Here is a 12478-nt window from a genome sequence, read left to right as displayed (position 1 = left end):
ATACAGGTAATGATTTTGTGCGTGACCAAACACTTCCTATATACAGGTAATGATTGTGTGCGTGCTCTTCAGGTGACCGTTTATACCCATAGGCCTAGGCCTTTTGTTCTATTTTTCAAAAGTATAAACATATCTGCACCTATGGAGCGCCAAATAAACATAAACTCAAATAATTGAAGATATCTTCAATCATTTGAAGATATCATCAATTCATTTGATGCGCGCAACAATTGAATATTAAAGATCTCTTCAAATAATTAATGATATCTTCAATTCTGAATTATTGTACGCATTAATTGAATTGATGATAGCATTAATTCTTCAGCTGAATTGAAGCGTGCTTTAATTGAATTAATGATCTCTTCAAATGAATTAATGATATCAACAATTGAATTGATGCGGCTACCATTCAATTGAAGAGACCAATATTTGATATAATGCGCACATTAAATCATTTGATGAGAGCAATAGTTGAATTGGTGTGCGCCTTTATTCATTTGATGAGAGCAATAATTGATTTAATGTGCGCATTAATTCAATTATTGCTCTCTTCAATTGAATTAATGATATCTTTAATTCATTTGAAGAGAGCAATCATTCATTTAGAGAGAGCAACTATATAATTAAAGATATCTTCAATTCAACATATCCACAATTGAATTGATGATATCTTTAATTGAATTGTTGCTCTATTTGAAAGAATTGATGTGCGCATTAATTCCTTATACAAAAGCATTGTAAATGATTTAAAGATATCTTCAATTGAATTAAAGAGATCATCAAATTATTTATACCGAGCTCTAAATTAATTATTGCGAGCAATATTTCTACTAAATTGATGCTCTCATCAAATGAATTGAAGAGAGCAATAATTGAATTCATGCGCGCATCAAATCTATTATTGCTCTTATTAATTGAATTAATGCGCGCATCAATTGAATTGAAGAGAGCAATAATTGAATTAATGCACGCATTAATTCCATGATGCGCACATTAATTCAATTGATGAGAGCAATAATTGAATTGAAGCGCGCATTAATTCATTTGATGAGAGCAATAATTGATTTAATGCGCGCATTAATTCGATTAAAGAGAGCAATAATTGAATTGATGATATCTTCAATTATTTGAGTTTATGTTAAGTTGGCGCTCCATACGCACAATATGGTTTGAACGTAACTGAATCTCCATATTTCAACGTGTTCTGGTAGACTTGACCCATTAACTTTTGACGTGTGCATTTGTGTACAGTAGTTGAATCGTTCGGCAAAAATTACGTCACTGAATTGAATATTATCGATAAAGAGTCTGCAATCAAAAGAAATCAATTTCTAGTGTGGGATTTGCAGACATCACAAGGAAATAAAGCAAGGATAAAAGGATAAAAAGATCACATGTCGAGGTGAAATTTGTCGATACCACGTGACCAAACCACGGTCAGAGGTCTTGACTAAATCAACACACAACATAAATAAATGTTTATTCGGTATATACATACATACACAAATACCAAGGATAACCCATGAAAGCTCGAAAGCGTATTTCCAATGGGGTCCTTTGATGCACGGATGTTTGCGCTAGGGGGTCATTTATGTGGGACGAAACCGGAGGAAACCCACGTGACCACAACAGTTAGGTCACTTGCACAGGTTAAATTTTATATATCGGGTCATCCCCAGTTTAAATCTCACACATGTTACTTTTATATATCGAGTTATCTCCAGTTTAAATCTCACACTTGTTACTTTTATATATCGGGTTATTCCCAGTTTAAATCTCACACATGTTACTTTTATATATCGGGTTATCTCCCGTTTAAATCTCACACGTGTTACTTTTATATATCGGGTTATCTCCCGTTTAAATCTCTCACTTGTTACTTTTATATATCGGGTTATCTCCAGTTTAAATCTCACACTTGTTACTTTTATATATCGGGTTATCTCCCGTTTAAATCTCACACTTGTTACTTTTATATATCGGGTTATCTCCCGTTTAAATCTCACACTTGTTACTTTTATATATCGGGTTATCCCCAGTTTAAATCTCACACTTGTTACTTTTATATATCGGGTTATCCCCAGTTTAAATCTCACACTTGTTACTTTTATATATCGGGTTATCCCCAGTTTAAATCTCACACTTGTTACTTTTATATATCGGGTTATCTCCCGTTTAAATCTCACACATGTTACTTTTATATATCGGGTTATCTCCCGTTTAAATCTCACACTTGTTACTTTTATATATCGGGTTATCCCCAGTTTAAATCTCACACTTGTTACTTTTATATATCGGGTTATCCCCAGTTTAAATCTCACACTTGTTACTTTTATATATCGGGTTATCCCCAGTTTAAATCTCACACTTGTTACCTTTCCTCTTACACGTATCTACATACAAAATCAAAAAGTTCTCTATTAACAAATTTATTTATTATTATTTCTAATTAAATTGTTGTTCAGTCATTGAAATAAACAGTATTGACAGAATTACTCAGTGCACTGCCGTGCTCTCTTGTTGCGTCTAACAGCTTTGTAACTTCATTGTGGATGTTCTCCGGAAATAAAGGTTACTGTACATGCAACCGACAAACAATGATTGATTTTTTTCAATCGAGCATTAACAGAAAATGCATGGTCAATTTTTCAGACAATTGGGGAAAATCTACTGGGCATAACACGGTACGTTGTTAGTCGTCTGTACTAATTATTTGCGTGACTCAATCAGACATCCATTGTAACAATCCCGTCAGCCTAACTTTAATCAACGTGTTTGATTGTTAAAGGAAAACTGCAGGAATCGGGGTATTTTCGCGGTCGCCTGCTTGGTAAACAATCGGGTAAATTGGTGTTTACCAGAATTTGTTTGAGAACATTAACGATAAGTCTCCATTGACAACAAATGCATCTTGATCTTGTACAAGATTTTTCTTTCAGAAACTCAGCGAAGCTTTTAGCCTCCCCAAAGAAAATATCAATTATTAATTAATTCCTCTCATTTTATGTTCACTTGGTAGGAATAGTCCACTTTCCCTTTCCATGGAAAATTCTAGAGTGAGTTTTATAAATTTTGGGAACACCTAAACAAATTAAAGATTATTATTATAAATACATTTGTAGCATGAAAATGTCAGTGATGTCTGCTTATATACATCTTCGTTACCCTTGGCTAGCGAAGATGATTTTTTTTATATGTATATCATGGAACAATTCATATTTGTCAATTTTGTACATGTACCGCAAAATCTCTCTCTCTCTCTCTCTCTCAGTACCTAGAGGTTAGAGCGTTCGTCCCGCATGCTTAAGGCCGGGGTTCGAATCCCGGCCGCGACAGACCGAAGTCATTAAAACAGGTAATGACAATTCCATCGCCAAACGCTCGGCATCAGGTGTGAATGTCACGGGTCCTTGGAGATTACCTTAAAAGCGGATGCCCCGTGTCATAGTACGTTTGGAACGCTAAAGAACCCTCACTGCTCAATGGCCGTAAGCGCCGAGCATAGGCCTAAATTTGCAGCCCTTCACCGGTCTTGGTGAACGTTTCCATATGAGTGAAAAATTATCGAGAGAGACGCTAAACAAGATACAATCAATCAATCTTTTAAAGTATGAATTATTGTGTAAAATTCAGATTTTCTTCTATTCAATAATTTCAAGAACAACGTTACGTTGACAGTAGATCATTAGACATTATAAAAACACACAAACGTGTATAACAATAACCTTTTTATTATAATTATGTCAGTTATACATAATACTTGCGAAATTACCGATAACAAAATTATAAACCATATGTTTATTTGCAAGTTATAACAGGGAATCTTCAATAAATTCGCCCCTACTTATTACAATAAAAGTTAGCATCGGATAAGAGTTCATCCATTTATTCATACTTTCTTTCCTCCCTTAGGAGATTACGACAACGAAAATATTCTTGAATATTACATAAACTTTCAACTTCTTTAAAAAGGTAATGAATACACTTGACCCAAGTCCACATGTAGGCTGGTTTTTCATTATAGTACAATTAATATGTCAATGTGAATGTCTTTCAGTTTCTGATATATACCTCGAGCTTCTACACAATGGCATATATTTCATGGAGCGCTAACGTGCTCTATTCAATATGTCGGTGCGAGGAGGCTTGTTGTATATCAGACAATTCTTTTAAAATACACTGAATTTTTCTGATGAGGAAGATAGCACATCACTGGATATCCAACATGTAAAACTAAAATAACAATGAAAATCCACAGACTACACCAATAAATTCAATAATATCACAGGTCACTGTCATTTCTGTGACGATATCTGCTCCGCACAGGATGTATTTATGTACAACACTATTCCTGGTCTTTGATTTAGTATTAAAGCACCCTAACAGTTTTGATAACGAAAGTTCATTAGCATTCTGGAGTTTCCATCCGAGGCCCTTTCCTCGCGGGTCGCTGCGCTGGTGGATCATCGTCATATTCGTCCTCGGTATCTCTTCCATCATCGTTTACATCGTCCTGGTTATCGACCTCATCGTGATAGCCGTTATGTTGCATTTCTTCCTCACCTTCATCAACCTCCATGTCTCTGTCTTCCTCGAAACTCCGACGATTTTGTGGATGACGTACCGGCTGGGTCTTTCCAGGGGGTTTATTGCTGTTCTGTCGATGATCGCCACGTTGTCCCCTGTTTGTAAGAGGTCCCTGTTCACGGCGATTTACGCTCTCTCGTGAATCACGTGATGGTTTGGATGCGTTTGAGTCGAAGGATCTTCTGGAATCTTGAGATATGTTAGTAGTCACGTGTTCTTCTCTACTGCTGTTCATCTTTTGAGGCTGTGCTGTAGTTCTGTTATTGCCTCTTTGAGTTGAATTGCCGCGATTGGGAGGTTTTGATCTGTCGTCTGCAAAGCCGTTTTGTTGTGCGTCGTGGCCATTCTGAGCTGGTTTGGTGTTTTTCTGTTTTCTTGGGCTTTCCTTAGCAGGTTTCCATTTTCCTCGCGCTTTCTGTCGGGGTGGTGATGGTTCTCTGTACGTCTGCTGGTAAGGTTCTTCATAATAATCCATGTCATCGTCGGGCGGTGGGGTTGGTTCACGAACTGGCGCTTTCTTTTGACGGACTTCTTTTGGGAGCCCCTCGCCTCCAATCACTAGAAAGCTTTCTACCTTTTTAACAAGTAATTCGTGTCGAAGGTTTGAAAAGCTTTCTATCTGTAAGACATAAATGTAAAGCCTTTGTGCTTCAGAATTTTACTAATAGTGTTACAGTATAGCTATTGGCATTGTAATATGTGTTTTTAAGCTTGGTGTTGCAAATAATCAGAAAATAATCATGTACATACGTAAAATGATACATGTATATACGCCAATCAAGGAAAGGAAGATAGATATCCCTACCTTGTTGTACGGTGGTACGGCGCAGAAAAGGCCTGTTGGGGGGTTATCAGTCATATTCACAACTTCTCCCATATCCGCCAGCATCTGTTCAAAGGATTGCTCCGTCTGAGGGTTGATGATCATTTTGTCTTGTATGGATCTCATTGTGTTGTTGATAATGGTGAATGTCAGCGGTCTGCTCTTAGCCTGGATTGGGGATCTGTTTACTCCACCCTTCTGTTGACTGGTACTTCCTTTGAGGATGTGTTCTCTGGAGGGTCCCTGACTACGTTGCATTGGGGCTCCACGCTTGATGGGAGAAGGAGGACCAGAAATCTGGCCATATTGTATGTTTCTATCAACCCTGAGAGTGCTCGACACGACACACTCGTCCCCGGGTTGAAAATCCTTGACGCTTTCGATTAACTTTCCATCTTCCAGTCTGAAGATGTACATCACGCCCTGTGGAGTATCTATCTTGCTATTGAGATGGTTCATCAGGCTGTCAAGAGAAGGAAACATCTTTTCGCTGATGGACAAAACGACGCCCTTATGCAATGCATCTCGGTTTTTAAAGAATTTGACTCTGATGGCTTTGGTGTGCTGTTCGCGGTCCAGGAGACTCGGTGGATAGCTCTCATAGCGTTCATATCGGTATTCCTGGTGTCCGTCCTGTTGACGAATCCTCTTTTGGTGGGGTTTGGAGACCGACATTCTGTTTCCACCCCGAAAGTTAGGCTGGGGATAGTCCTCGCTTTCACTCGACTGATATGGGTCTCTCTACAACAACATATATTTCTCAGAACTATAGCCACAACAGTGCTTGTCAGATAGCATGACCTTAAAAATACTTGTTATTCGAAATTGCATGATTTCTTAATTAATTACTAGTACTTTAATGTTAACTTGTGCACGACTTGACGGTTGTATAACAGATCTACGTCGATGCTATCAAGCATAATGAACTAGCACCAGTAGCAGTTGACTTGAAGGCAGATGAAATTTCATGATGAATAGTAGTTTCTTCAAAAGGAAAGAAAATCTAATCAATGGTTATCGGATGCAAGGCGTGCTTCTCGTTAAGACGTGTGTATCATTTAGCGGTCGGAGTCCGCCATGGGCACCAGCCGTTATGTTTCCTTAGCAACCAGTCCCTTAATTATTAATAAATTTCCACAATCTCGAAGCTGATAAAGGTCATTAACAGCAATATTAAACTCCGTATACCTGACACCGATCGCGGCTGGAGTGATATCAGACACCATTTCATTTTACGACTGATGGTCAATATGCACTCGTAAATGTACAAGAGTGTCGTGTACCTTATGAATATGTTGTCTAACGAAATTTGTCATTCCTGTGCATATTAGAATCAATAGCTAATGAATAGGCTGTGAGAAGAGCCTATTAATTATCGTAGGCGATTCCCGGTGTCAGAGGAACTTGACGGTTTTATATATATACCTATCTTTTCCATACTGTTACACGAGTCTGTTGATTTGTTAAACAAAATTTACTTCCAAATATTAAACATAGAATTCAAAACTGATTTTCATCATTGCATTGGGTGTTAAGAATTGATGAGTAACTGGACACTTGTTATCATTGTATCGTAAGTTTGCTGGAGATATATGAAAGGTGAAGATAACGAACGGTGATCAATCTCATAACACCAATAAGGATATCAAAATAAAAGGTTGGGCAAACATGGACCCCTGGACAAACCAGAAGTGGGGTCAGGTGCCTAGGAGGAGTAAGCATCCCCTGTCGACCGGTCACACCCGCCGTGAGCCTATGTCTTGATCAGGTAACGGAGTTATCTTAAATATTATGTACGAATTGCACAAGCTTTCGGATTGCACAACATTAGGATTAAAGACGATACACTATTGTATCATACATAGTTATCAACGTAAACCCGGAATTTGAAATGATATAAATAAAAGAAAATTAAACCTCTAATTTTGAAATTATACCCCCCCCCCCCTTTCATAGTATTATGTTTCTCTGTTAGAGACAACCTACGTTGTAATACATCAGTAAATTTAGATGATTTATCTCTTTTTCTTTTTCTTGTTGGCATATTGTCTTTATGCATACATGCGTTTGATTTTAACGATCTTATTAATAGCAAACCTATAAAACCTATAAATTTTTCAAACGTGTGACAAGCAACGGCAATACACCGTGCATCTGTATATAACAGCCAAAAACAAAAATACCAAGCAGAAAGAAATACCCCACCCCATAAGATATCAAAGCAAAAGATAACTAAGAATACCGATAATGTCATCATTATTATAATAAAATGGTAATAAGAAGAATTAATGACGAGCTGTGGACTGTAACATGACAATGGTCAAAATCATTTTTATCAAACACTGTCCCCTTGCAAAATGATGATACAAGATACGATTATCAAAGGGGTATTAGCTGTGGTATTAGCTGTGGAAGTGATGACAATTTTTTCTCAAAATCTCTCAATGGCAAAGGAATACCCCCGGTACATAATAATGACTAACGAAAACATTTATTTGATACCAAAACAAGCGAAGCCTAATAAAACTACGTTATGTGACCGCTTTTAGTGTAAAGAAATACAGGAGGAAGAATTATTATCTTTCAAGACAATAATTATTTAATCACCAAAATTACATATTCATGTGACTGCTTTGAGGTTAAAAATTATATGAAATAATTAAATATTGGTGTTAATACTGAAATAATATAGAGCAATTTTCATTGAATTAAATTTTTGGTGACAAAATGACAGATAATGCCCCTTTGCATATCAGTCTTTATAAAATTTTGCAAAGTGTGGCACACTAAGTGACTTAAATAATTGTGAACCCGGATTTTGATGAAAATCTCCACATTTCTCAATATAATTGATGAAACGTACAGTGTGACAGTCATGATGTAATGGTTGCGATGGAAAATTCTTAATTGAAGTTTCTATAGCAACCGTTCCGGAAAAAAATGAATGTAGCTTTAGAAACGTTCTTTTCAGAATAAGAATAAAAACTTAAATCACAAGTTTTCATATGATTTATACTTTACATCTGAAAACTAACATTACCTTCATGAAATAGTCAAATTTTATGGAAACCATTCATAGTTCAAATAATGGCTGTGCCACTTATTTTTTCTTTCCACATGATTCTGCTTAAAATACATATCTTTATATCTATAGATGACAAATTTTACACACACTAACTCACTATCATTCCTGATACACGGACTAGCAGCGGCAAATCCTCTCCACGGCGAGTACTGTATATGTGCAAAACCTACTATATAACAACTATCCACTCTTCAGAGTCTCTGGTCGATCAAGTATTGCTATTTAATATAACCAATACATGTACATATTCAACATTCTTATCACTTCACCTTTAGAGAAAATGGAAGATCTCCGATCATAGAACATATATAATTCAGGATCATCTGTTAAGCAAGATGCGTGTTGTCGTCACTATTTTAAAAATTCATTCACATTAATTAACAAACCAAAAAAATCTAAAATAAATAAATAAATAAATAAATAAAATAAAATAAAAAACACGCAATACAGGGAATTCTATACACGCATCCTAGCCTTACATTCATCTTAATTTTTTTTTCCCTTCAGGAACCGTAAGTAAGACACACTTTCTGAAATATATCAATCCGTAAATCAATAAGAATTAATTGTTGCTTTAATTTGCCAGTGTTCAGAAATTGAAACACCATTTCAGCGGAACATGCAAGCATGCATACACAAATGATTTTATCTTTATGACTTCTTTATACATTATTACAGAACGAAGGATACACTTATTAATGATTAATGATTTTTTTTTTGACATCTTTTTACAAGTTCTCGAATAAAAATAACTACAAATTACACAGCACTACTTCAACAGAACAAAATACGCGATTAATTAAACTCACCGAATCATTGCTTTGATCATAATACGAGGAGCGCTTCATGGTTTTTGCTAAAATCGTATTGCTCTTCCTAGATATCCCTTGTATAATATTTTCAGTAGAATGATTCCGATATTAAATGACTATCAGAAACTGACCAGTACCGTGACTACGTTTGCATGGCAACCATAAACAAATCAAGGTAGCGTCTTCTCCCTCGGCGCATGCTACAAGCCTTTGTACCGTATTTGGTCCTATAAAAACCAGATTATTGAATCTGAAGCAGCGTTTCCAGTATTGCTCATTGTTTATGTATGCCGATTGGAGTTATGTTCTTGAACAGGTCTATTGGCATTTTATGCTTTCTTGATTTTTGATCTGAAATCAAGAGAAATAATTTGTTCAGTTTGAAGTTGGAATTGATTGTAATTGATTGTAATTCATACCCCCTCCCCCAAGATTTCAATAAACACAGTGTACTGTGGAATTCCATACACGACAGCCATCATTCAACTACTAATATACTGCTCACCGTTTGAACAAGTCGATAACTATGATATAAACAGAGATCTCAAAATGAAGTGGTTGTTGGATTCTTACTTACCCATCAGAAACAAATTACACATACGCTTGTGTGTGTGTGTGTGTGTGTGTGTGTGTGTGTGTGTGTGTGTGAGAGAGAGAGAGAGAGAGAGAGAGAGAGAGAGGGGGTTATATTTAGTGAATGCTTGCTACCCAAGATGGCCGTGATCTCCAACACAGTTAATCTCGGCTAAGATTCGACTTGGCTGAATATTCGGACTGACGCCTTCACCGGATCTCAGCCGATATTACAACACAGTGTAACCTTTCTTTATCATGTTGTCCATTATCTTCGCACATACGTAGCTGACAGAAGTCAGCTGGTAGTTTGTTTGCTCTCTCTTTCTCTCTCTCTTTCATATAATTGTACAAAACATGTTGATCCCATACTGTGCCCGAGCCTAGTCCCAAAAGGATCACGACATAACCGCCCCTGAATTTACACTTGGGGATGTCTCAATTCCAATATGTAAAACACGACCCTGCTGTTTCCGGAGAAAAGGGCTTTCAAAACGATTTTCTTTCCTGTATTATATCAAATTTGATTCATTCAAGATTTGAAGAAAAAACTTGAATCCCCAAAAATTAGAAACGTTTGCATATTGTTATGATCCTGCTCCTCTTGAAAGAAGTTTGTTTTAATTTAACCTTTGTGTATATTCCCATTTAACACTCTTATCTCCCATTGTGGCTCCACTTCACCCCAGGGCCCATGAATTGAACCAACTTGAATCTGAACAACCTGTAGGTGCTTGCAAGATGAAACGTTTTTAAAGATGTTTTCCTACATATTCAATTATGTAAAACTTTGATCCTCTTTAAATTGTTAGATGTAGAGTACTATGCAACCCTGTCTAAGTAGTTCATGCCCCCTCCCAGTTTATACCTTCTTTAAGCTTTCGAGATGACCACTTGTGAGATACTAATATATGTATGTGATATGTGTACATATATTAGAGGCAGATGTATAGATCTGCCCCCACCTAACACACGGGGATCATAATTTTAGCCAACTTGACTCTGCACTAACTGCGGATGCTTGCATATTCATATGACTAATCAGGACTCGCGTAAAAGTTGACCCTCTATTGTAGCCCCATCTATCCCCGGTGATTTGAGCGAATTTTAATCTACACTATGTCAAGAAGCTTTCATATGAATTTCAACTTTTCTGGCCCAGTGGTCTAGTAAGAAGACTTTTAAGTGACCCACCCTACATTTGCATTTTCCCAGATCTTTTCCGGAATAAAAATGTTCCAAATACTAAATAAAAAATTCTACAGTTCGATTCAAAGTAGTTTCTATGGGCGCAGGTACTAACTTTTTGAATTAGTCAATCAACGTCTTTATCAGAATTTCGACAAGCCTCGCTTTGTGTTCAAAAGTTACTCTGAGCGAAGTGGGGTATATACACAGGGAGACTCGTCTCCCCGATTATACTGAGGGAAACCCGAGGACCGATCGACCACATATGATCACTTGCACCTGAAGTGTGGATAATTTGTATAGATATGCCCCCCCCCCCCTTCGTTCTGAATAGTCAGTTTGTACCTTCTTTAAGCTTTCGAGATGACCACTTGTGAGATACTAATATATGTATGTGATATATGTACATATATTAGTATCTCACAAGTGGTCGTCTCTGAAGCTTACAGAAGGTTGAAACTGACTATTCAGAACGACTTATGAGGGTGATCGGTAGGGAAATAACATATTTTGGATAAATTTTTGGTTCTGTATAAAATAATTTCATTCTAGAGAGAGAGAGAGAGAGAGGGGGGGGGGATAATGTACATCAGATATATACAAGCTATCCACACCTCAGGCGCCTGTGGTATTATTTGGGTTTTCTGTTTTGTGTATTGTGATTCCTAAGACACCGAGTATACGCCAACATTTTGTCGATATCTTTGAATACGATTGGTTTTATTCACTGTCAGTATACGCAGTTTAAGCTTATACAGATAACACGTGATATTGGTCATATAAAAGTGACGATAAAACAAAGTGTTGTTCTGGCATTTAATCATAGACATGCGGTTGTGCCAAACTTGCCCCAATCGTCGAAAGTGTGTTGAGGTGTTCGATAAAACTAGTGTACTGCGGATACGAGGGCTGTTCGATATGTAATGTGTATTGTACGATATCTCAAAAGCATTCAACTGAAGTAATGAAATGAACATTACATCCCTTCGAAGTATTCTCTGCGGTTTGAAATGCATAATTTCAATCTCTGAATTCGTTTCTGAAATGCGTCACGGTACGCTGATTTAGGTAGACCTCTTGAGGCACTGACTGATGGCTGAGCCAAGGGCTTGTCGGGACTTGTAACGACGACTAGATAAGAACTTTTTAACTTATAGAAAAAGGAAAAAGTCGCATGGGGCTAGATGTGGAGAGTATGGTGGGTGTGGCAAGACGGCAACCTTCTCCAACTTCAAAAATTGCTTCACAAGCTCATATGTATGTGATGGAGCATTATCATCAAGTAGACGGACATGCCTAAATCCTGACACAAAGCATCGTTTATGATAATGTTTCTTGAGCTTTTTTAGTATAACATCTCGGTAATACCGACCTGTAACACCTTTGCCGTTCGGCACCGGAATTTGTACG

General features: G+C 37.0%; 1 protein-coding gene across 1 annotated transcript; it reads right to left on the bottom strand.

Annotated features, from left to right (window-relative positions):
• Positions 1-3712: 3712 nt before the first annotated feature.
• Positions 3713-9592, bottom strand: LOC125649667 (uncharacterized). Its single transcript, XM_048877359.2, has 3 exons — positions 9305-9592; positions 5393-6151; positions 3713-5206 (listed from the first exon to the last, which is right to left on the bottom strand). Exons 1-3 carry the CDS (start codon positions 9341-9343, stop codon positions 4406-4408), a joined length of 1599 nt encoding a protein of 532 aa, XP_048733316.2. The 5' UTR covers positions 9344-9592; the 3' UTR covers positions 3713-4405.
• Positions 9593-12478: the final 2886 nt, after the last annotated feature.

Source organism: Ostrea edulis, chromosome 5, assembly GCF_947568905.1.
Source record: "Ostrea edulis chromosome 5, xbOstEdul1.1, whole genome shotgun sequence".
Classification (NCBI taxonomy): domain Eukaryota; kingdom Metazoa; phylum Mollusca; class Bivalvia; order Ostreida; family Ostreidae; genus Ostrea; species Ostrea edulis.
Note: the sequence above shows the minus strand (reverse complement) of the source record. Positions and strands in the feature narration are given on the sequence as shown.